General features: G+C 37.5%; 1 protein-coding gene across 5 annotated transcripts in view; it reads left to right on the forward strand.

The window, feature by feature from the left end:
- The window catches only part of MED13L (mediator complex subunit 13L), a 191,721-nt gene that overhangs the window by 84,327 nt on the left and 85,266 nt on the right, over positions 1-22,128 (forward strand). For all 5 annotated transcript variants that reach the window (XM_082774462.1, XM_082774463.1, XM_082774464.1 and 2 more), the window contains 2 exons: positions 9,231-9,315; positions 14,031-14,114. In XM_082774462.1, the coding sequence (XP_082630588.1) occupies positions 9,231-9,315; positions 14,031-14,114 (169 nt within the window). The remainder of the gene's footprint in view (positions 1-9,230; positions 9,316-14,030; positions 14,115-22,128) is intronic.

Consider the following 22,128-nt stretch of genomic DNA (forward strand, 5'->3'; position numbering starts at 1 on the left):
AAAAACAACAAACAACCAAACAAAAAATAAAGCAGAGCCAGTAGCATTAAATTTGGTCTTATTGTTTGCATTTGCTCTCTACTTGCATATTTGGGGCTGGTAGGCAGTGTTTTTGGAGTTGTGTTATTGTGCTTGTATGTGGTTGGTTTTTTTTTTTTTTGCTGTTGTTGTTGAAATTGCTTCAACTTCTCCTTCAGCAAGTTCCTCTGTAAACAAATTGCAGAGTCAATTTTGTACTTCACTCCTGTGTACCCTGTTATAATGAATTCCAGTAGCTAGGCAGGAAACATTATTTTCGAGTGGTGTATAAACAAGAAGCAAATGTGCTTGAGCAATGCTTTTTCTAGGTTTCAAAAAGTACCAAGAGGAGGACTTAGCTTGGATGTTCTGCATATCCTGAGCTTGGTGCTGTAGTCTACTCCTGTAACCATTAGTTCTGTGTCTGTGTGACGTGGTGGGTGTTTAAAATGGGAAGCTGCTCCAAAATATCTTCTGGAATTCCTCAAGTCAAAATGCAGTCTTCTCGTAATATGTTGCAAATAAGTTAAAGGAGACTTTTTGATGGAAATTGTAACTTCTGTAATGATTAGATTAAAAAGCATGAAGGAAAAGAAGGAAGTGGTAACGCAGGAGCTGTAAGTAGTTCAGGTAGAGCAGGATGGCAGTACCAGAAGGACGTGTGAATGAGAAGGAAATGAGCGCAATTTTAATTCTTATGCAAAAAAATAAACTTGGATTTTGGAGAATGGAAATCCAAGTATTTCCTCAGTTACAAACACAAGCGTACAACTGAGATGGAACATTGTAGCTGGTTGTTCCCCGAGGCCCAGGCTGGCTGGGTGGGAGGAAGGTACAAGTGGCCATGGAGGGACCTGGCAGCATCACACCTCTAAATATCTCTCTGGCTGGCTTGGAGATCTTGTGTGTATATTCAATTTATAATCTTAACGTATTGATTAAAAACTGTGGTAGCCTGCAAGCATATTATAAGGCTGAAAACCAACAAAAAAAAGAATGCTGTCTTAAGGATGCTCATGTTTTTCCCTGTCTGTAAGTGTGCTTGTTGTGCAGCAGGAATGCATTCGCCCCATCGAAATGCGAGCGATGAAAGGCAGCAAGAAGCGGTCCCATTGTTATCTCTCCAGGCATGGCTAATGAATCGTGTTTCCCTGTTCTCTTGGTCACGCTGCGCGGTGCCCTCAGCCAGGCTGAGCCTCCTGGAAAACGCTCCTTAGGACTCTTGTGGAAGCACAAACGCGGGCTGCAAGGCGGTAGGATGAATGCTGATGAGGATCCGCATCACTCCGGCTGCGGGGGGATTGCTCATGGGAGGCGAGGAGAGGGCTTCTCAGGGGTCAGTGGGTTGCAGGTTAAAATGGAGCCTTCCTTCCTGAGCTGTGTGGTCAGATTGAAGACAAACCTGTGCTCGGGGAGAGGGCAAAGAGCATCCCTGAGCTGCTTTCCAAAGTGCTCGATCTGCTTGTCAGGAGTGACGTCTCACATACTTTACAAATGAGGAAAGGCTTTTGGTTCCTTTCCCTTTCCAAGTATGGATTAATACCAACCGTATTTTTTTTCTAAGAACAATCTTCATGTTCCTCTGGTGGCTGGACTTGCCCGAATCCCTCCTGGAAAAGGTTTGCTGCCCTCTGAGTCCTGTTGCATCCTGCAGAGACCCTCTGCTGGGCGATGCAAAACAACATTTGTCTTTAGAAAAGACAAATAAAGGTCTGTATTTTCTTCATTATCAGTGGAGAGAAGAAGATTGTACTGACGCAGATTTGGTAGATTTATTTCTTTGAAGCTAGGAAGATCAAAAGGCAGAAATTGAGGGGTGCAACTAGTGTGGGGAACAAGGGTTGTTGCACTGGCTGGAAGTTGGTGAAATGGAATGAAATGAAGAAACAGTGGAGATCTAAAGGGGGAAGAAGAGAGCAAATGAAATTCCTGGGAGCATATTCATATTTTAAAAAATATTATACGACTTTGGCTTACTTCTGCATTCTTTTGAGTAAATACTTCTTAATACTCTTGTACCAAAGAGCTGAAGAGCAAAATGAGCTATAATGGGAAGGCAAAAGTTCAGAAATGTGGGAGGAAATGCCGGAAATTCCCCGGAGTAGCTGTATGAGAGTGCTGTTTTCTTGGTGGCATCCTTACCCCCGAACTCTTGAGAGGAGGATGGTGAGAACCTCTCCATACCTGTAGTCCGCTTTCACTATGGTCAACTTGGTTTTTGGCTTTTCTTCTATAGGAAGGGCTTCTATGGATAATACAAGGTAGCTTGAAAATTAAACTACTTTAAAAAAGGGGGAGGAGGTAAATGAAACATTTTAATTCAAGGATTTGGGGGGATTTTCTGGAGCATAAGGGCAGGATTGACATTGCAAACAGCTTCCCACTTTGCTGTAAGCTGCATAAACTGCATACAAAATTGTGCCCTATTTATGTTCACTTTGCTCTTTCTGGAGACAGAGCTGGTGATTGTGAAAGGCATTCAAAGCAAAAACCACACAGCAAGCTTAACTATTTTATTTGGAAACATTTACATCTCTGAAGCGAGCTGCTCAGCTCTCTGGTATAGCTAATTTTGCATTCCTACATAGAAAGCAGACTTGAGCTATAATTACACAGAAATGTTTTTACTGACTTCATGGATAATAATTTTGGTTTTGGAGAAGTTAGATATTACCCCGTGATTTTTGGAGTATTTTGAAGTCAACTAAAGAAATTTTTATGTGACCAGTTTGTTTCTTGTGCCCTTTCAGATGTTATGTAGCCGATTGTGAGAGTGCAAAAATTTCTCTATTAATACCTGAATTGTGGTGTTTGACAACAAAAAGGCAAAAAGACCGTGCAGGTGTAGAAGAATGTGAGAGGCCAGGACAGGAAGAAGGGAGGCAATGCAAGATCTAATCTATATTTGTTAAAATGATTTTAAACCTAACAGGAATGAGGAAGTACTGCTGCAAGTAGCGCCAACATACTCTAAGTGCAGATACTTACCTACCATCTGTTTTTCAATAAATAGCTATTATGCTAATTTTTGTTTCAGTGCGCAACAATTAAAGCGTTGTAGTATTCCTGTGATATTCAACAGCTGTTGCCTTTGAAGATTTTATTTATCTTTTTTTCTGAAGTGCTACAATTTCACTTTCATAGTCAGCTCTGCCAGAAAATTCTAGTGCCCAGATAGAACCTCGTGATCTATTGAAATGCAAACTCGAGTCACGTCTGACCAGCAATCTCTGGCAAGAGCCTTCATTAAGATTCTGATTGCCCCGGCCCCGCGATGTGGGACTCAGGCTGGCAGGGATGCCTTGTTGGGACGTTTGTTGTACGTGCTGCTGTGGATTGGCAGCGCATATTTTCAGAGCTGCACGTTCTGTTTGCAAATAAATTAGAAAAAATGGATTATTCCGGTGAGCATTTCTTCTGAGTTGGTTTTTGGCTGATGAATTGACTGGGAGATGGAGAGACAAGATGAATTCTCAGTCCTGTAAGAGTTAGCAGTACAATTTCCCTACGATCATAACCAGTGCAAGGAAATTAGATCTCTAAGTGGGTTGAATCTGATTTAGTAATAAGTCAATTTAATCACTAATGACTTCAAACACAGATTTTATAAGGTGATCAATGGCAGTATAACAATGATCGATCAATAGCATTGCATTTAATTGGATTTTTATGGGTGTAATATAGTTTTTCAGAATTAATGTACCATTGCATTGCTTTGTTACTCTTTTAACTCAGTTCTTTAGAAGAAATGCTGGTTGGTCTCTGAAAAATTGTTTTCAGAGCACAGTTAATAAAAATTAAAATGAAATGCTTACTTTTAGTAATTGAATTTCTGATTTTGTTTGAATTGTTTGGTGATGTGTTTTTAAAAGTTGTCTACACAGGGAAGGAAAAGAAGCCATGTTCTTTGTTTCATGGTATGGTAAAAGGGACAAAATATCAAAGAGTAAAGGGGAACATGCACTACTCCAAATGTGAGTCCTAAGTAGCCGAGTAACTCCCCATCCTCAGCATTTTGACATAGTAATCTTCCCTCGAAGTAATCTCCTTGTCCCATGTGTCCTGCTTTAATCTATCAGTATTTCTGCAGTGTGCAGCAAGAAATTGATTTTCAGTAATTTTAATGGCTGAATAACTGGTCTTGTCCCAGAGTGTTTTTTCATATTTGCAGTGGCCAATGTGGTTACTGAACTCAATGTTCTGGATAATAGGTTTCATTAGTTTTGATGCCTGAGGTAAAAAAGCAGTAGGTGGGGATAAAGACTGTTTTTGATGTCTAGACGTTCATTTCAGCTGTTGCTGCAATACGATACATTAAAAGGAAATATGTAACATAGCTCTGAGGAAATATGTATTCTTTGAAACTAATTCCACTTTTTAACTGCATAAGGCAGTGTGACCTGAATTATTAAAATGTGGGTGGCTGAATTTCTTAAAGGTATAACTATCTCTGCAATGCCCACACAGTCTCCACTTGCTTTCTCTCCTTCCTTCCTCTAGTTCTTTTAAGTAAAATATGTCAGTTTGGTCACTGAAGCAGAACAGAGATCTTATTATCTTTCCAGTGTCTCTGCTGGGAGACCTAAAATTATTGAAGTATTTGCTTTGATATTTTGCTGTGACTTTTCTCCTTGAAATTTTTATAATGGCTTTTTTGAGAACACGGTTGGCTTCATAAAAATGGTTGGACACTTTGAAGACCTTAATACTCCAATAATTTAAAAGTAAAAAGAGACTCCAAACCAACTAAGGTGCTCATTAATGTATGTTTAAATTATAAATGTACAATACGAGTCTAAATTATTGTAGTTTCCTTTAATTTAACATCTGATCTGTAAGGGTGAAGTTAAAAACCAGCACAAATGTTCTGTTCATTTTTGGAGCCAGTGAAAACAAAATAACAAACACACTTAAAAGCTTTATACGTGAGGACTACTGATGAATTCCTGTCCTGTAGAGACCAGCAGCAGATCCTTAGCCCCCCAGTCATAACCCAGTATGATGACTGCCAAATACGCATTTTTCCTTTTTGGATTTTCTTGTTAATGTCTCAGCAACGAGAAAATAAAAAAGCATTTTTTCTGTGGAACTTCACTTGAGAAACAGCACGTTGGGTTCTCTTTCAGGTGTTGCAAGCAAAAGGTTTTTAACTTAATCCTGTATGCACACATACCTCGGATAACGGTAATTGGCAGGTACTCAGCTGTAACTAACTTATGGTTTTGCTACAGAGCACCATGGCAATTTACACAGAAGTTTTTTTTTTTGCCATTTTAACTATTAAAACATGGTTTTGGTGCTTTATCACCTTTTACATGAAAATTCTAGTGGCTATTTTCATTTTCTTGTATGGATTACAGCAATGAGTTCTCTTCAGATGTGAACACAATGTTCTTGTATGGAACTGGCTATTGAATCTTTTTTTGAGGTTGAAAATTTCACACTTCTCTTTAGATCCATATGCTTCTTTGGCTTTCTCTTATCTTTGTGGGGTTTAAAGAGTGTGAGAATGATGTAGTAAGGACGGTTAGACTGAGTATCTCAACTAAGCAGTTTATAGAGTTCCAGTTAATGGCAGAGATACCACGGTTTTATCTCCCTGCCCCTGAATCCAGATCTGTAGAGACTGAGCAATAGTAGATTAAGTTGTTTATTCTGGGAGGTTATTTCATTTTAAAAACCAAAACAATAGATGTTGCGTATTTTTGACAAATGTAGTGTTTAAACCACCTCTCTCACAGGACCGACAGTGAGAAGGGGATAAACTCCTCTGCCTGTTTTTACTGGAAAGGATGAGCTGCTCATGTTTCAGAGTAGCCAAGGACAAGTGTACATATGCAGAGGATGAGATAAGGTTGTTAGCATATACAGACATACAGGAGGACACACGTAAGCATAGGGATACCTGCGTCTATCCCAGTAGAGTATCAGTAGATCTCACAAGATCGCACAGGTGGGAAGGGGCTAGGACTCCCAGTCTGATGACCAACTCAAAATGGGATTGCTGCAAACAACAGATCCCATCAATAATGGTTCTCTACTCAGGTCCTGGAAAGTGATGGCCTTAAAAACAATGTAGATATTTAATTTTGGAAGAAGGAGTTAATCTTATGATACTGTGAGAATTGGACACTAGCTGTTGTTCTCATTCTATTTTTTTTAAAGCTATTGGGAGAAAAAAAAAAAATTAAGGTGGCTCTGTTAGTCATTAAAGGTGGAGGAAATGACACACAGGCTTCAGAGACTGGTCTGTTCCACCAGCCTGCTGTTGTCAGCCCAGTCTGAAAGCCACAAGCTGGCAGTTTTGTCCTGTTTGCTTTGTTGCTTCTCCAAACTCTGATTTCCACGGAGGAAAAAGCACTTACCTGCTCTCTCATCCTTTTTCTCTTATTAAAATTCAGTCTTAACTTGGTTCTTGCTCTAAATTATTTTTTGGGGGGAGGTAAGATGGCTTTCACAGCTGTAGTATAGCGCCAGCTTTGCTGCTTCTAAAGAGAAATGTTTCAACCAGAGTAACAGAGCATACCTTCAGGACAGGATATAGGTGCTTGGCACAAGCTTGTTTCTGAACCTGAGTAGCACCTGCTTTCTCTTAGCTGCGTGCCTGAAAATGCTGCCAGGCAGTGCTGAAAAACTGGAGGGGAGGGCTTAAGTTGAAAGCACCAAGTGTTAAAAGCATTACAAATCATTGTGCAGACAGACAGAGAGCAACGATTATTTCCTAGTCTTCAATCTTGTGTAAGGAATTCAAAATATTCTTCAACATCTAAAATCTAGATCTATTGTTACAACGGGAGGAACTTTGCAAATGGCAGAGAGTCTAAGCTTTAGTGTTTTGCCAAGTTCTGTTACTGGTCACCATTTGCATCTTGAAGCTGTAATTTGTTCCAGTTATTTAAACCCTTTTCTTAGGAAAAGTGGATCAGGAAGCCAGAGAGCAGAGAGGAAGTGAAATTCTGCAGTCCTAATCCCACTCGCCCCCATTTTCATGGTAACCGGCACATGTATGGGCTCTCGCTTGTGAGGTGAACGTTTTCAGTGGGATAAGGAAGTATTAATTAAAAGAGCGGGACCACAGAGCCCACAGAGGAGGTGTAGCACACATAGCTGATCAGGGCAAAACGATCCAGGCAGTGCCAAGTACCTAATGAATTTGGTAGTGATGTTCTGTAGGGTTAAAATTGTTTTACATTGGAAATTATAAAGCAGTATGATCTGAACTCATTTCTTCTGGAGTAAATGGCAGAATTATACTGGCAGAAAGTGGTTCCGGGAGCTGTTCTTTAATTGGGGCCCATTAGTCTGTTGTGAATACTTTGGAACAGAAGAAAAGATGGACAGCGAGTTATGACTGGGAACACCAGAATTGGCTGTGAGAAGTTTCCTGTGAAAACGTGGAATGGATTCCTGTCCTCATTTTGCATGAGGTTCTTAATGCAAATGCAATGCTTGTTTCTGGCACAGATGCTCTAATGGGATTAAGTGTGGAACTTGAGAATTGCTCAGTGCCATGTAAGTGAGTTTCTTTTGACTGTTGGTACAAATTCTGCCATATTTGTGGCTCTGTCCAAACAAAAAATGAATTGTGTTGACGTGTGGGTTTCCATAGGAATGAAATCAGGTGTGATATCTCTCATGAGTAGCTACATGTCACAGTATATACTTGACAACTGTTGGTTTTGAGTGCAAGACATTCATGAGGCAGTTTCTTAGGTTTCAGTAGCTACAAAATGTATAGACATATCAACAGTTCTCAAAATGCATGATTTTTTAAGAATACTGTTTTAAAAGTTAAATCTGAGTTCATGTGAAGAAGTGTGTAGTTAGATGTCTACGGCACACTACATATTTAGTAATAGTAAGCCTTTGCGAGCATTAAAAAGGACTTTAATGGTTTTACAGGGAAAGATGTTTGGCTTATGATTTTGCCCAGAAGCACAAGTCTGCTTTTTCATTCTTCTGAAAAAATAACTGTGGTATTCGATAAGGTGATTTAGGTACTAAAGCCTTGGCTTATTCATCCTGTAAAAAGAGAGACACTGTTACCAGTGTTAGCATATCATAACATTACATGTTCAAAAAAATGTGCCTCTTCTTGTTTGAGGTATATGACTTAAGGTTACTGGGAGAAGAAGCAAAATAATGAACAATGATGCGTTTTGAGGCTTTGAAGCTGCAGTTTGAAGACTGTTGACAATCTTAATATTTTACATACAGCAGAAACTCCTTAGAAGCTTTGCTTTAAACACCTAATGTAGAGTAAACTACACTTGGGTAACGATCTCTGCATGGTAGTCATGCTGTTGGAAGGTTTCATCCTTTAAATTGGCCAAGGAGGGGTGTTAAGTGTTCAGTTCTTAACATGCTGCAGAATTTTGTGTTTGCATTTCTTAAGATCTGCAGAGTATTCCTCTTAAATTGAAATGACAAAACTCAGACAATTAACAAATCCATACTCCTTGACAAAGATATTTAATCATTTGCTTTTGCACTGTGGCTAAGATTAAATCTTTTTCAGCCAGGAGATACAGAATCGAGAACAGGTATCCCAAAAATGTTTTTACTTTTGGTAGTTTTAGAATCCGAAAGCAGCAGAATGAGGACAGCAGGTATTTCTGAGGTTTGTAGACCCTTCAGATACTCATTCAGGTGGCTAGTTTATGCTCCATTCCACTGAGGGAGATGAATAGCTTTTTTTTCACACTCATAAATTTTTGCAGCTCTGTTAGCAAATTTTCAATTTTGATTTTTGGAATAAAAATCAGCTGTGTATTTTCATTGCAGTTTCAGTCAGTACAATGCAGGAACTTCAATTGCATATGAGTGAGAGTTTGGCAGAGTTCTTAATGTTTCTTAAGTTGTATGAATTGATTTTACTCCTTTAACGATTCACGTTATCCGCATCTGCACATAAATTCTAAAGAATCTGTCAGCAAAGAAAGATCGTGAACTCCTCCCCTCCACTTTTAATATTGAATACTTTTACTATCAACAAATGTGTTTGCTTTTATATAGTTATGTTTTCTTCTTATGATTTAAATTCAAAGTTGGGGTCTTCAGCTAGTAACGTCTAGATCTAGTCTGGCAGTGTTCAATAATTGAAATAGCTTTATGAAACATGTTGCTGTTGGAAATAAAAAATGTTGGAGTTGTGTTTATTGAAATGTCTGTACTTCCCTCTTCTGAGCATGTTGACATTTATGTTTTTGTAGTGGTGGAAGAAGGATTGTGGGAGAATGGACTTTCCTATGAGTGTAGGACCCTGCTCTTCAAAGCAATTCATAATCTTCTGGAAAGGTAAGAAATTCTCTATCGCACTCAAGATCCTGCAGTATTTTAAATATAAAAATGAAATATTTATAGACCATTTATATTACCGATCTTAAAATAGCTTTTTTAGAGGCAGAGGTTCAGTACGAGAAATGCAGGGTAGAAATGGATCTCATAAGTCACTGAATCTGGTAATGTATCATAAAGGTCTGTGCAGATTAATTAAATGTACGATAAATAATATCAATATATTTTTCTGCTTAGATTCTTCTTGCTGGGGAACTGTTTCAAATGGTTAAAAATATGTATAACTTATACCTTCTTACAGAGAAGGATACTTGCATAGAATTATTATATCACATCCCTAGCCCCTTTGAGGTTGAATAGTATGTATCTTAACAGCTGATATTAAAAGATCTTAATTCCATTCTTCCAGTCATCCTAATTACATGCATGTTACAACCTAACTTTGTGCACAATATTCAGGGTGAAGTTTAACAGTTCTGTCTCACTGCCCTAGTATAACCTAGCTTTTTGTCTGAATCATTTTTAAATCATTGTATATGTATGGCTTGACTGCAAAGTTATTTTGTGATTTATTAATATACTTAAGGCTTTTTCTTAACCTAGCTATCAGATTATAAGCATCCAGAAGAATAGCTTGTTAGTCCTTCAGTGTGTGACACTGCACCCAGACTGTTCATTTTATTCCGTGTCTGTTGTTGCAGTTCTTCAGGTCTACACCATCTTTTCTGTGTTCTATTTCAGCTCTTCTTGTTACATATTTGGAAATCTTCTCAGAATTAAGTGTCACTAGGCTATTCCTGCTTTTCTTTTAATATATAAGAATAATAAAAAAAATGTAATGCATCTCTTGTATCTCTGTGTTAGAGTAATTTTGCAGAATGTAGCAGTAAATATTTTTCTCTGAAAGCAAGCTAATTGAAAGTACTTTCATCTTGTCTCATTTAGTATACTGCTTGCTTTGATCTACTTACTAGTAATCAGATTTGCATTACGTTCATGAGGCTGTGTTTCCACGAGCATAGTAACTTCCCCATGACTATCAGTTACCTGTTCGTGCCTGCTAGCAAGTTGAGTAGTTGCCTACACAGGTGTAGGACTAGGTGCTGTATTTTGTATTTTTCTGTTTATCAGTCTTTTTAGGGGATTTTTAATGCAAGTAACAGACTAGACTACTTTAAAACAAAGTGAATAAAAGTACAGGAATTCAATTCCCAGTCTGGAATGGTCACTATCTCTGTTAGTCACTTTGCAGTGTGTAAGTGAAAAATACATTTTACACACGCTTATTGATCTGTGGTACCCAGCCAACTTGCTTTTAAAGCACGGCTCCTAGTGGATATTCTTATTTATTGGAACACTTTAAGCTCGTGAAGCAGAATTTCCAAAGCAAACATCAACCACAACTACAAACTGTACTGAAAACAGTTGGCAGAGCTAGTGAAGTTGCTCAGTCACAGCTGACAGAACACCTTCAAGCTCTCTTTCAGCAGTAGCTTTTGAAATTGTGCGGGCTGGCACACGGTGCTGGGTGTTCATAGTGGTACTGGGTGTCCCCTGGGCTGAGCAGACACGTGCCCTGGGCTCAGCCTCTTGCCGTTGAAGTTCCCTGTTCCTTGCTGTGGGCTGGTGGTGGCTGCGGGGCAGAACATGGCGGCCTGCTCCTGAGGTGAAACCCCGCGTTAGCCTCATGCTACAGAGGAGCCGCAGTGGAGGCCGGTGGGAAGCCCTTTAGTTTGTAATCCTAATGAAGTAGTTGGCAAGGTGACTGAGGATGGTGGTTTGCCAAATATCTATCAAATTAGCTACCTCAATTTTAGGCTGAGTTTATTTTACAATTATCCCATTTTTGGCGGCTTTCTTTGCCATACAAAATCTTAACATCATAATCATTTCATTAAAAATAACAGCAGTAAGCGTGCAGGCTTTATTAAAGAGTGAAATACTGTTCTCTCTTTCTTAAAGACCCATTTTATCCTGTGCTTAGGAAAAGCTTGATTAATCAACAAGAAGTCTTGAACTTCTTTTTGATCTTATCAGGAAGTGACAGGGCTGTGGCCTTAGCTTGAAATAATTTTTTTAGTTGATTTTACAGTTACTGAAGGGCAGGATTTTCCTGTCTCTGAAACCTCTTATGTCCGACTAAGACATAGGTTTCTCAGTGGGGTGGTTTGGGCTTTCCAAGCAGTTAACACCATTGCTCCTCGGGGTTGCTCGGCCTGTTACGGAGCGTCGGCCTCTGTGGGCCGAAGGGGAGAGTTGTGGCTAGGAACGAGAGGGGAGCTTGTTTTTTTTCTTAGCACCCAAATTAGTGATCAGAAGTTCCTGATAAATGGCAATAAATAAAAATAAGAATCCCCTCAATCAAGCCCATGTTGGCTGTGACAGGGTACGAAGAAACATTTCAGGCTACTTTTGTCCCCTTCAGCCTGCCCCTGAATTCAGTATAACTGAGTAAAGACCAGAGGTATGTTGTCTGCTCTCCCTGGTGTCTTGGTGGCTTGCCATTTAGAAAATGTTAAAAGATATGAGGACATAATACTTAAAATATTACTGTACTATGTTATAATCATTAGTATAGCCTCCTCAGGTCATTTTATCTTAGAAAAGTAAAATCAGAAATATGGGAGGTCAACTGACAGTGAAATGCTTTAACAGCTGTACTGTTTATGAAGAAAATATAACTCAGCCTTAACTACAGAAATGAGCCAAGGAGTTCAAAGTATTTTATGTCTCTATTTCATATGATTAAATAACTGCTTTTAAGTGTATATTTGGGGGTTTATGACCAGCATCTTTTTTTTTTACTCACACTCATTATTACTGCTTATTGTTACTGCTCTTGTTACTACTGGACACTTCTATAGCACAAAAAAAAAAAAAAAGCAATGCTGTTGATAGTTGTTCACTTGGACAAACCTTTGAGATCCATGCTTCTGCAATCATGCTTCCCCTTTCATAGGGGATTATACTTTGAATAACCTGAGAGTTAGCTTAGCATGCAAGGGGTGGCTGATTTTTAAGGCCAGCTCTACACATGAAGACTCTTTGCTGGGAAATTACTATTAGCTAGAGGCAGTTAAACCTGCTGTCCTGAGACATGATGATGTGGCATTGAAGTGTGTGTATGTGCAGGGAGTTTATAACTTTTTTTTTTTTTTGCTAGTATAGGTTATTTTCTTTAGGCATTTAATGTAAGCACTACAGACTTCCTTTGTTTTTATAAAGTGTGCTGACAGTGAAAGACTTTCTCAGACAGCAAATCTTTCCTAGAGAAACACTTACTGAAGCGCTTTTCTTTTCTGTCAGCACAAGATCCGTGTCTTCAGATCTCTCCTGGTTTAGCTTCCCATTTCAGTTAAAGATATTAGTATATTCAATTGAACTGGATTCTTTTTGCTTTAAATGAGAAATGCTGCTCTTAGAGTTTTCTTCAGCTTAGTTTTAATTTTCGAAAACCCTGCCAAATTTATACCAAAGAATTCAGAATGTATTGATACTTACATTGTCTGTTGCCTGTTTCCTATATATCTATACTAGATTTGCAAGTTTTAAATTATGTGTCATACAGTTTTTCTCAGTTTTGAAGAATGTGCTTTCCCAGAACACTTCATATGATTATTTTTTTTAGCTATTCTCTAGCTACTGCTATAGAAATAAATGATTGAAAAACTTTGGTAAATGGAGATTTATAATTCTTCTATCCCAGGAATGAAATAATATTTAGACATGAAATGTGCAGGGAAAGCTTGTGTAATGCTTGCCATTTGTAAACATATTGTAATATGAACCACTGGCAACAACCAATTCTTCAAAATTTTCAAACCATAATATTTACCTTACCGAAAAAGAAGCCTTTCTAACAAATTTCTGTATGTGATCCCTTTAGGTTGTATGTTCAACTGCAAATATAAGGTACAAAAGCATATTTAAATTGTTTTAGCATATTGCTAGTGTGATTGATAGGTACAGGTGGACTTAGGCAGTCATCAAGCACTTCTATAACTTGTCAGCCTAAAATGATTATCGATTGCTTTGGATTCTCACTGCTCTCTTTAAAGCCACAGAGCCTGTTAGAACCTGCTGTTTCTGTAAAGAACTTGTGCACTTCTAACAGTATCACAGAATGCTGACAACTTGTTGTTCTGAATTTAGTCACATAGGATTATGTTTGCTAAAGAAAAGTTTTATGACAGAGAAAAGAGCAATTATCTAAGTTATCTGAAATAATGTTGTGGATCATGTGAATAAAAAATGGTTCTTTGTTAATTTTGGTTAATGTAAACTAACAATGGCATATGAATTACAGGAAGCTATATTATGTCATTTACAAGCCAAAAATACATTATTCTTCATCGTGAAATCAGTGTAGAAAATGTGTTATGAATCATCTTTGTTCAGGAAGAGGGGTTCGAAAAATAAAGCGATGGATCATTCAGCAAAAAGAGTAGCATGGAGCGGAAGGGATTCTGTCAAAGATGGGGCGGAATGTGTGTGTGGAGATCAGCATCGGTGAGACTGGACAGTGGTTGTGCTGTGACTCGTGGGAAAACAGGAAGTGGAGAAATTGAATGGAATGCTGAACCCAAAAGTAACAGAGTTGATTTCAGTATGATGGAAAATCAGCTGTTTAATCTCTTAAATTGACAGTCTTCAAAGATTGCTTTTAATTACATTTTAAGATGTAGTTATTAATTGTTGATGTAATTATTTTCTAGGTGCTTGATGGATAAAAACTTCGTGAGAATTGGAAAATGGTTCATAAGACCCTATGACAAGGATGAGAAGCCTGTTAATAAAAGGTAAGGTGATCTATGTAGCAAGTACTTTTCCTGTCAGTGTTGTATTTCACATACTGATAATTTGTTGCCTTCTGATGGTAGTTTTCCATTTCCTTTTTCATATAACAAGGAAAAACACAATCACTATTCACCTCAATAATTCACTGAAAATAATTAGTTTTGGTTTTGTTAGTGATGATAAATTGAGATAAGAAGGTGAGGATAGTATTTGCCCATTAAGCTTATAGAAAGGTCACACTTCTTGATAGGTTTTGAATAGCATGTCTGTTACTCATAAAACAGCATTCCAGATAATTATTTAAACATCTTCTGGAATTTCTGGACAATTAACCCCAACCTGAAATTTTAAGCAGTAAAATAAGTAGTCTATAGATTTACTTATAGATTTACTTCTTTTATTTACAGTTTCCAGCCTTGATATACAGTTTTCACTGATGAGGCAGACTGACAGGTTGGACTTTTATGGCTGATGAATGTGCTGCTCTTGCAGCTACAGAAGCCTGGAAAGGGGTAACTGTCTCCACTTGCTCATTGCTATTTCCTCTCCTAGCTCTAAAGGTTACAATGTTCTCAGATCTTCTGGTACTTGCATTTATAGTCATCCGCTAAACAAATTCTGTCAAAAATAATCTGAGTTAAGCTGAAACACAGATTTTCTAACGGGAATCATTTTGACAGAACTGGGTTAGGAAGTGACTAAACATGCAGTTATGCTGGGAGATTTGAAGGTAATGAGCAAGTGGAGATGAAGTGGGGTGGCAACTTCTTCATCCAGTGTAGCTGGTCACAGCGTGTCTGAGGGCATCTATAGGTACAGGTGGAGATCATTCTGTAGGCCATACCGTCTGCTTCTCATCTCTTTATCTCACTGTATTATCTTACAACAGAACTGTCTGCTGTTACAGTGAGCTATTACAAACCATTGGCTTCATTCTGTCACAGAATTTGTGTTAACTGGATACATCTAAACAGAAGTTATTCTTAAGATACAATGTGGTAATTAAACATGAATTTGTCTTTCTAAAAACTGAAAGCATTAATTTAGCATGTGAAATTCTCTTTTGCACTACTTAAGCTCTTCGTACCTTAGTAGGCTTACACTGTGTATTTATAACCTTTGTGATTTCCCTTTTGTCCTAATGACAAGAAGCTGTTGAAACATCCGGTTTTATCCATGCCTTTATATGTCCTGACTGTATGTAACCCCTCCCCCCTCATGTTTTCTGTTTTTTTTTTTTTTTTTTAATCGCACCAATATCTAGTTTAATTTTCTGGAAGATTAGTTCCCTAAAGTGGCACCAGAAGTGGTTTGGTACTAGATCCTGGAAAAGGGAGACAATTTCTTTCAGCAAAAGTTTTTCGCTCTAAGGCTGCAATGAAGTTGATAAAAACAAATTAAATGCATTTGTGAATCTAATATTTACTCCTGGCGTGCGTCAGTCTGAAAACTGAAGCATCTGATACAGTAGACTGTCTGCCAAACAGCAGCAGCACTGGCATGGAAGGGATCATTACTTCAGAATTTTGTAAACTCGCAGGTTCTGTGTCTTATTTACATCTGTGAAATACCAGATCATTTGTAAGCTGGGTGATCTGTAGGGGATCATTACATTTGTTTGTAAATGTATGTACAATATGCACATAAGTATATCTTCTCTGGAACATGGTACAAAAAATGAATTAACATTGAACTTATAAACCATATTTGAATTATTACTGTATATAAAGGGACTTCTCTACAGAATTTTAGGGCTGAAGGGTAGACTCCTGATTTGAAGAAGATACTGATTGTTGTTTTCTTCATGAAGTAACTGTCACTATAGATCCTATGGATACACAACATTTTTAGGAGCATTTATTTAGCAATATAATTATGGCCTAATTCGAGATTGGTGATTTTTCTGCAGTATCTGTATCACAGGAGTTGGCTAATCTTACTGAAAGATGGCAGTAAAAACTGCAGAGGTTGGCAGTAGAGTCTATTTCAGACAGTAGCAGCAAATATCAGAAGGCTTTGGGGAGTAATTTTTCCTGACTTTATTTAATCTCTTGTGCTTTTTTCCTTATACTCGGTCTCAGTACAGCACAATAAGTGATCTTACACAAATTAACTTATTCACATTGGTTCCATATAAATTATTTGTGAAACCTTGGTTCTAAGCAGCAGCTTGTAGTAGATAATACAATAAAGAGCAGTTGCAGGAAGAAGAGGCCAGCTGGAGGTCTCTAGGTATTCTAGCACTGTGGATAATACCTTCATGACCACAAAAAAGTGGTATGTGAAAACACAGTAGCTAAACCTATGTTAATATATGAAATACTAGAAATAAGTTACACCTATGTACATTAATTAAGTTGGTTTCTGAGAACATGTAATCTATGTTGAAAATGAATGCAGTATTGCCCTTGAAAGAGGGAAGAGATATATGTACAAGCATATATATTTTATATATATGTTTATAGAATGAACATTTTTTCCCCTTCTTGAATGGAGGAAAAAACGAGCAAATGTCATTCAGGCAAAGAAATACAAATGGTTCTGTAATTTGTTCTTATACTCGTGGCAAAGGTGTAGTCATCTCAGATTTTGAACAGCCTGAGTTCCTAACTTCATTACAGAAATATACTTGAAAAGTCTTGAGAGGGGCATAAGGAGAGAGCAGAACTCAGGCAGGTGGTTTTCAAGAAGTATCATTCAAGGAGTAATCATTCAGGGCTTGTGATTTTCGTGAATGGCATTAAAGGAGAATGGCGAAGAGTTGTGTGATTTTAGAATGGAATCAAAAATGAAGTGGAGCATGGCAGTGGCCGTGACCTACGTAGTCCTGAGATGTGAAAAGGAGGTCTAAGAACAGCAGATGACCCTCTGAGAAGGCATGAGAACCAGTAGGCAAGATGAGTTTTTCCACTCTTTTCAGAAGCGAGGGAACAGCAGAGGGAGTTACAGATCCATATGCAATTGTTTTGCTTACAGTGGGAACCAGATGCTTTTGACAGGAAACTTAGTGTTGTGCTTGTGGGTTTTCTTTCCTGAGCTCTCTTTTTGTTGGTAGCATCATTTAATATTATGTGTCTCTTCCTAAATAATACTACATGTTTTATTGTCTGTTCTACAGCAGCGTGTGTCTAAATATGTTTCCAAGTGACTGCTGGAAAATATTAAGCTTTATTTATCTTCAGAACTTCCTAAAGGAGATAATGTTTGTAATTTACAGAATTTGTCTGATACAAGGAATTGCTCTTTGCACTGTGTGGTGAAAACTCATCGTCAGTATCTATTCACAATCACTTCCCAATTACTGTATTGGGGTTGTGGGTTCTGAAAACACTGCCATAAAATTTTTAATGTGTTACTGATAAAAAAAAGAAAAAATAAAATCCTATGACCACCTTATGCAAGGATCTTCACTAGTTATTTCAGTATCTGTTTTCTTGGTGTGTAATAGAAAATTGAGAAAGAAAATAGTTTTTAGTGAATTGTGTGAACAACTTAACGTAAGTTAAGCTATTTTTAAATTGCTTAAGTAACTGATGGGTCAACTCCTTTTTCTGAAGACTGTTAGTTTTTCTTATTGTTAAGAGGAAAAAAGTTCCATCAGTGAAGTATTTTGAAGTCAAATTTGTTTTTCTCCTTAAAAGGTGAGAAATCTGAAAACGATGATGTTTAGGTAGCCATTCTGCCCTCTGTGCAGGTAGAAGAGTGGAAGTACAGTTAGGCTGCAATGAAAAATAGTTCTTTAATTTCAGTTTCAGAGCAGGTTTTTGGTTTGTTACTGTTCCGTAAGACAGTTGATTGACATCCTCGTGTAAATGCTCATAGAACTGTTTAAATTAGGAGCTCATGGGCAGTGTCTTCATAAATACATTATCCTAAGTCCCTTGTACCAGTTTAATGGAGTTCAGAGTACATCCATATCCATTTTGCTCAATAGCTGTATTCGTCTCTTTGCAAGCATCAAAACGGTGTGCTATCGAGTGCCATTGAAACCTGAAGACTGTATCCACCTTAAGCACAGATTCCTCTTTGAGATCCTGGAAGTTTTCAATGCCTTCAGTTTCCTAGGAGTAGTCATAGGACTTATCCAAGAAATATTGGGATCAGTGATACCAACAATGATATTCAGCATTGCTCACAAATAACATTGCAAGGTGCTTTCTCTTTCCATCATGCTAGGAATGCCGGTCAGTCAGTATCTTCATCTGAAAACATCAGTTTTAGTGAGCCCTGGAGAAAAAACTGCAGTGCTGTGCTGGGAGGAACTGGAAACCAGTGGAACTGGTGCTTGTCTAAGGCTGGAGCACCTTGTCTGAATCTGATACGGAGGCTTGGTTCTGGCACATGACGTTGCCCAGATTATGTCTTCTGGCAAATGGTATCAAGGTGATTCATTAAATGATGACATAATTCAGTAAGAGCATGGTGAAACAAGTTTAACTGATCTAGTTAGATTTTTAATAGGATTTGAATTCCTCAGCTGAGAAATGGTAATTGATTGATTGTGCATGTATAGTCTGCTCCAGTGCAATGACAGTGCTTCAATTAGAACTGGAGGGTTTTTTTTTTTTACGTTCTTCAATTTGGCAAAACCAAGCTATTTAAACTGTTTTAATTCTATAATCTTATTTATGTATTTGTATTTTAACAGTGTTAAGAAAAGATTTGAGTAATGTGATTGTATGCATTTCTGGAAGATACTGGTACTCCAATAATACATCTTCACAGTGTAGCCAATGAACACTGTTGTGTCTGAGGAAAAGACAAGGAAAGAAAATAAAAATCAACCTGATTTTAATTCTAAATCAGGTATGATTATTGCTTACTTCTCATATTAATGAGATAGAACTACTGGGTGGTAAGAAATACTGCATATTTTCCAAAAATTGTTCCTACCCTCGAAAAAGTAGGCTTTTCTATTTTGGTTCGAGAACAGGCTTACTTCCCAGACAAATGTTTTTGTACCTCCAAGGTTTAAATTCTGAAAAGTAGTGGTAATCTTTTTTTCTCAGTCTTAGGGTTTCAGCAAAATTCATATGCCAAGCTTATATTGTGTGGTTTTTTTTTTTGTTTTTTTTTTTTTAATTATATTGCAACCTTGTGTACTAAAGCTGATTTCATTTGTACCTGCTCTGAAATATTGGGTAATGTAGCCATGGGAATGCAGTCTGTATTCATATTTTAGCAGAAGGAATAAGATATAAAATAGAATGTGAAGTACATGTTTTCACATGCATTCTTAAGCAAAAGCTCTTATATCAATATGTTTATATTAATAATGTTCTAAAACATTTTAATATATTTAAACTATATTCAAGTATATTATTCAAACAATTTATATGTACAATAAATATTTTATATAGACAGTAAAGCAATTAATTAGGGATACTTAAGGATATAATTAAGATAATTTGGAAAAACTATATTCAAATAATAATTGCTAATTACTGTTATTTGTTGTGGATGTATGCTACTGGTAACCTTTGATTGTATCAAATTTCAAGAATATTGCATGTAAAACTTGATTGAAGATGCTAGCACATTGCAGGAAAAAAGTGGTTTGGACTGTAAGCCTTCACGTGTTTTATTACCAAGGTAATTCTTAGATAAGCTATAAATTTAGTAGTATTCTTTATTCAATCTCCTGATACTTTTCATTTAATAACGAAAATAATAATGTTTTGAAAAAGGCAGTAAGAACTGTCTCAGCGCATACAGTAAAATTTTCATTGAGTGTATTAAATACACTACCCAGCTTGCATTATCTCTGCACTGCTGTGTGTTTTGGCATGTAGCCACCTACATTGTTTTATGGCTGGCCTTCAGTAAATGAAACAAGAATCTAGAGCTGTGTACCTGTAGCAACCTTTGCTGAGGACTGTACTTTCTTCATAATGACCCAACCTTTTCATCTTCCTCCCCTGGGGTAAGAGCAGGAAAAAACAGTGGCAAAACAACCTCAGGCACCGATTCCTCAGATTCATTGACCCTTGCCAATCAAAATAAAGTCCTGGGAACAATAGAAAGACTCCCAACGTGGGGTCACTGGTAAGATGTCATAGAAGCGGTGCTTCTCGTATGCTGCCTGTATCCACTTCAGCTAATTCATGATGCTGGAGAATGTCTTACACAGTTGTTTGCTGAAAGTATGGAACTGAGCCAGGCAGCCAAGATAAAATGTAAGGGATGTTGATAAGTGTGCCGTTTGTTGCTCAGTTCTGCGATATTTTACATTTTGCTGATAGACGTGAGTTTGAAATTCCATCTTTGCAAGTCTACCCTTGTCTTGATAGCAGGGTTTATATTATTGCAGTTGCTTCTTTGTGTGGATGCAGCGTTATCTCAAAATGAGACTGTTGCTTGCTTGCCAAATGAAATTTATTGTGGTATTCGCACTATGTTTTGGAGTGCACTATAAGTTTTGGAGTGCCTGCCTATCTCTGGCAGAGACAATATAAGATGTGGGTCCCTGAATTCATGGAGCAATTCTAAAATATGGGCAGCTTGGTGCGAGGCAGGAGGCTGTGAGGCAGAGGGTGGCATCCTGGCATTCAGGAGCCTTGGAAAAGGACGTTTGTAATCTCCACTTTGGCTTCTGAGGAGTTTCCAGCAAGGAAGCAAGGCACTGCTGACAGACCTCTACCAGTTCAAAATGAAATGTTAGCAGAATTCTTACCCTTTCTGCCTTGGGAAGGAAATATACCCTCTGGCCTCTAAAGATAGCCTTTTTTCCTATTCTGTACTTGAGGCAGTTGAAATATTCAAGGTGCTGTCACTGAGTATCATGGAGCTTTCACAGATGTTATTTTGGTGAGGTGCCTGAAACTCTAGATTTTTTTTTTCTCCTCTGGAATACTCTGAATCCATGCATTTTCATCATATATTTATAACTACTGTTTCTGTATAGGATTTTGAGAAAACCAGGATATGCAGGAGGTATGTTTTTTCACAGGTATCTAATTGTACTGTTTAGGTCACCAGTTTCACCAGTTTGGGGTGTATGGTGAAATACACTGGTAGATAAAAATGCAAATCAGTTTTCTCTAGAATTTTATAGATACAAGATCATTTTGCTGGTGTGATGAATGCAAACAAAGTTATATAAAAATGTTCTTCTCATCTCTAATTGCTGCATTTTGCAAAACTTTCTCTTCTGGTACTTATTTGCAGGCAACATTTATTTTGTATACAAATATGTGCACATATAAGGTTACTGGAATGCCTACATGTACTCCAAATGTTTACATTATTTAATGTAATTGAAACACTATTTTTCACACTTGCCAATTTTTAAAAGATAATTATTTAAAGGGTTGACATGTTTTGGACTAGGGCTATAGAAGTAGCAAGTAATTCAAGGAAAGCATGGTTATGTATTTCTATTGTCGTCATCTTATTAGTCATTTATACTTATCTAGTTTAGAAATTATTTAGTAGCTTAACTGTTTTGAACTTCAATAATTATATATGAAGCCTGGCTTAATCAGGACTTGGTGACCAATTAGTGAAGTCCCACTAATGTGTAAGCTTCTTTTCTCATTATACACTCGCTATTGGCACTGTATATAAAGGATAAACTAAGTGCCCCTGATGTGCTGTTAATTAGATTTGTCAGGACTCCCAGTTGTACTGTCTGCCAAACACAAGTGTTGTCACTTACTGTATCAGTAATGAATTGACTTAAGGGCTTTTGTAGATATTTAGAGGGCCTTAGTTTTGAATACTTATTCTGTTGCAACTATAATTGTAGTTACAGCTACAGCTCTGCTTACTGTATTCCAAGATCTTTCACAAACAGACGAGGTATCGGCTTTCTTGAACTTCTGAAAAATCAAGCTGTATTTTGTGCTTAAACTGATTTATAATCCTTGTAGGCAGCAGGTGGTCTTTTAAGTTCTGGGAAAGCAGTGGCACTGTATAGGATTTGTTTTGAGTCCAATTCAGAAGTGAAATATACTCTTTGTGTTCCCAAATCAAATTGGTGCCTAAAGCCAAAAAATTGTTCAGTCTCTTCACAAA

The sequence above is a fragment of the Aythya marila genome (genome assembly GCF_965140915.1).
Source record: "Aythya marila genome assembly, chromosome: 17".
Taxonomy (NCBI): domain Eukaryota; kingdom Metazoa; phylum Chordata; class Aves; order Anseriformes; family Anatidae; genus Aythya; species Aythya marila.